Source organism: Arachis ipaensis, chromosome B08, assembly GCF_000816755.2.
Source record: "Arachis ipaensis cultivar K30076 chromosome B08, Araip1.1, whole genome shotgun sequence".
Classification (NCBI taxonomy): domain Eukaryota; kingdom Viridiplantae; phylum Streptophyta; class Magnoliopsida; order Fabales; family Fabaceae; genus Arachis; species Arachis ipaensis.
This window is the reverse complement of record NC_029792.2, coordinates 6,640,586-6,643,896: the sequence shown is the minus strand read 5'-3', so window position 1 is coordinate 6,643,896 and position 3,311 is coordinate 6,640,586. Positions and strand designations below refer to the sequence as shown.

Sequence of the window (3,311 nt, the reverse complement as noted above, 5' to 3'; positions counted from 1 at the left end):
AATCTGATACTACTAAAAAAGCCTTTGTTATTAATTGACAAAGTTAATATTGAATATTTCTGTATTTTCAGTAAAAGGAAGAATACAACATTAAAATCAACGAAAAAAAAAAGAAACATATTTAGAAGGAGAGTGTTGAAAAAGGCAAATATCTTCACTTAGTTGCATGCCAAGTGATGGGTCCATGAATGGCCAAAAACAACTTGAACATGTCCCTTTTCACTACTCATCCTTTTTTGTCACACAATACAACACAATAATTTCTATGCTACTCACATAAAAAAAAATTCATATAAAAATAATGGTTAAGATATATATACATATTAAATAATTTAATTAATATATTAAATTATGAAATTATTTTTAATTCTTATCTTCATAATAGATATTTTCATATCATCAACTAACGCGTCTCAAAATGTCTCATACCGTCTTCTTGAATCCCCAATTTCCTTTTCTTTTCTTTTGCCATTTGGTACACGTATCTACAATTCCCTCTCTTTCTTTGCATACTCACTATTTACCTTACAAAATCACAAACAAACAAACAAACAAACACAAAGACAAAACAATAATACTCTATTACAATTTTATTTTTCTTTTTCTCATCCTTTATGACATTTGTTTTGTTTTTTTAAATACAAATTTTGAGCTTATAGCTAGTAAGACATAATAAAAGGATATAAACTATTTCTCTAACAATAATATACCCCTCAACCGAACTTAACAAAAAAAAAAGTAACAACCAAAACTCAATATATGTGTTCCCAAATATAAGGAGAAATAAATAAAATCAAAATTAATATAAAAAAAAAAGTTGAAAGTGTGATTAACTAGTTCTCTGATGAGAAATTGGAACTGTTGATATTATTATTGCTTCCATTGGTATTGTTGTTGGGAGTACTAGTGTTGTTGCCATTATTAGCAACAGTGCTATTGTTGGTGTTGCCATTATTGTTTTGGTGTTGTGCACCTCCAATAATGGAAGTAATAGCAGCTGCCAAAGCAGCAGTGAAGTTAGGATCAGCTGCAATGGCAGCAGTGGCAGCACTAACTGAATCTGCGAGCTGCGGAGGAGGCGGCGGGGGAGGCTGAGAAGAAGGATCAGCATCCTGAGAGAGTTGAAGGCCTGAGAACTTAGAGTGGTTATAAAGAGCGTGGCCAAAGATGTGAGGCAGCAATGAAGAAGGGTTAGGTGAGTGAGGGAATGGTAATTGGAAGTGGTTTTGGTGGTTTGGGAATTGCAAAGGGTTAGGGGAGTGAGTGAGGTCCAAAGTGACAGTTGGGAATGGTGCTGAGGCTGAGATTGTGGCCATGCTTGAGGAGCAAGGAAGGAGTGTCCTTGTTAGGAAGTTAGCATTCATAAGGCCATCACTGCTTGACATTGATCCCGAGAGAAGCATTCTTGCTGCTGAAGATGTTGTTTGTGCCATTGCCATTGCTGCTGGTGGCAGAGGGTGGTTGTGATTCCCTTCATATGTTGTTACTAGTATTGTTCTGTCCTCAGCACACCTTTGTACCTGTACAAATCATATCCCATCCAATCAAATATTTCATTGTATCTTTTTGTTATTTAGATATTTTTTGTAATAGAAGTACATAAGGTGTAATCACCTAACAAATATTTTTAAGGTTTTTACTTTGAAAAGAATGATTAAAAGTACCTGTTTTCTAACAGGGCAACCTGCAGCCATGGTGCATCTGTAGTATGCTCTTGGACATGGGTTTCCTTTTGCCATCTTCTGCCCATATTTCCTCCATTGGCATCCATCCGTCATCTGACACATAATTTCAGATACATGTTTCAATATGTTTTTAACACACGACCCTCTTTTGCAATAACATAACTAATTTGACATACCATTGGAGCCTCTGATCTAGCTCTAACAGAGACTCTGGCTTTTCTCATAGTGGCTTCAGCTTGATCAACATTTCTTGGAGCCGAGGGACTATCCTCTCTGCTATTCTTTTCTTGATCATCACTGCTTCCATTCTTCCTCTCTGGAGACTTGGACCTCTCCGACGAAGAAAGCGAAGCCTCCTCCCCCGTCTCAGCACCGTTAGTGGCCAATCCAAGATCCATGAACTGTCTTGGAGCTGCGTCTTGCTTCTTCTCCTCCTCCTCCTCTGGCTTGTGTTGTTGCATCAAAGCCACCACTTGCATCTGCAGGGCCTTGTATTCCGCGGTTACACGATCAAGCCTCTCTCTCAACCGTTGATTCTCCGCCTTCGTTCGCTCCAGCTCCGCCAGAATAACAACCGTCTGATCAGGGACGGGTCTTTTCTGGTGTGAATTCGGTGAGATGTCATCGTCGACAACGGATTGATCGCTGCTCGTGTTGGTAGTAAGAAGATTCAGACCAGTCTGAAAGAATGAATGAAAATTGAGAAGGTTCGGATGCGTAATTCAGAAGTAAAGACACGGTATTCGTATGCATGATACTTACGTTTACTTTGGAATCCAAGATATCAGAATTCATGGTGTTGTGGTGGCGGTGATGAGGAGGAGGGGCAGAGGCAGAGGCAGAGAAGAAGTCGTGTTCATCAATGAGAGGTCTCTTGTCATGGTGGTGGAGGGAGCAGGTGAGGTTGACTTGGAAGGGCTTAAGTGAATTGGTGGCGGTGGCGGTGGTGGTGGTGGTGAGAGTGGTGTTATCCATAAGGTGGTTGCGGTGAATGGATCTGAATCAATGGAGAGTCCACAGCCATGAATTGAAGTTCAATGGGAAATGGAAGAATATAAGAAGAGAGAGAGTGAAGTCATAGTAAATGATGCATTTGGACTCGGCAACAAAACAGGGTAATTCAGACTTGAGACTCAACACTTCTCTTAGCTTTTCACTTTTTATAACTATCTTTTCCTCCTTTTCAATCTCTTTTTCTTATTCCTTTTCTATTTTTAGTGCATACCACTCTTTTACTGATTAGATGAATAGATAATTATTAGATAATTTAATATGTTTAATTAAATTATTTAATATATTACGAGTTAATATTTTAATTATTGTTTTTAGATGAAAATATTTTTATTTTAGTAATAAACTATTCATAATATATTACTAAATTACTAAATTTAAGCATGATTTATAAAATCTCATTAGAAGTTCAATTAATAAGATTTCATGAAAGATAGAAGTCTTCCGATGAAAATTGTTTTCATTAGTAAAATTCGAATCTAAGACTTTTAAAATTGTATTTACCATTTTTTTAATCCTATATTGGTTTTATCACGATCCTACCTAGGTTGGAGAATGTGGGTGCTAACAATAAACTTACAATGGGGTATTTTAGTGTAGTCTAGTTGTATATTA

General features: G+C 37.0%; 1 protein-coding gene across 1 annotated transcript; it reads right to left on the bottom strand.

Annotated features, from left to right (window-relative positions):
* Positions 563 to 2,510, bottom strand: LOC107613963 (probable WRKY transcription factor 31; the record flags this gene model as incomplete). Its single annotated transcript, XM_016316165.2, is given in 4 exon segments — positions 563 to 1,520; positions 1,665 to 1,778; positions 1,862 to 2,365; positions 2,448 to 2,510. Coding segments are annotated over 4 exon segments (1,368 nt in total), but the record flags the coding sequence as incomplete, so codon positions are not given.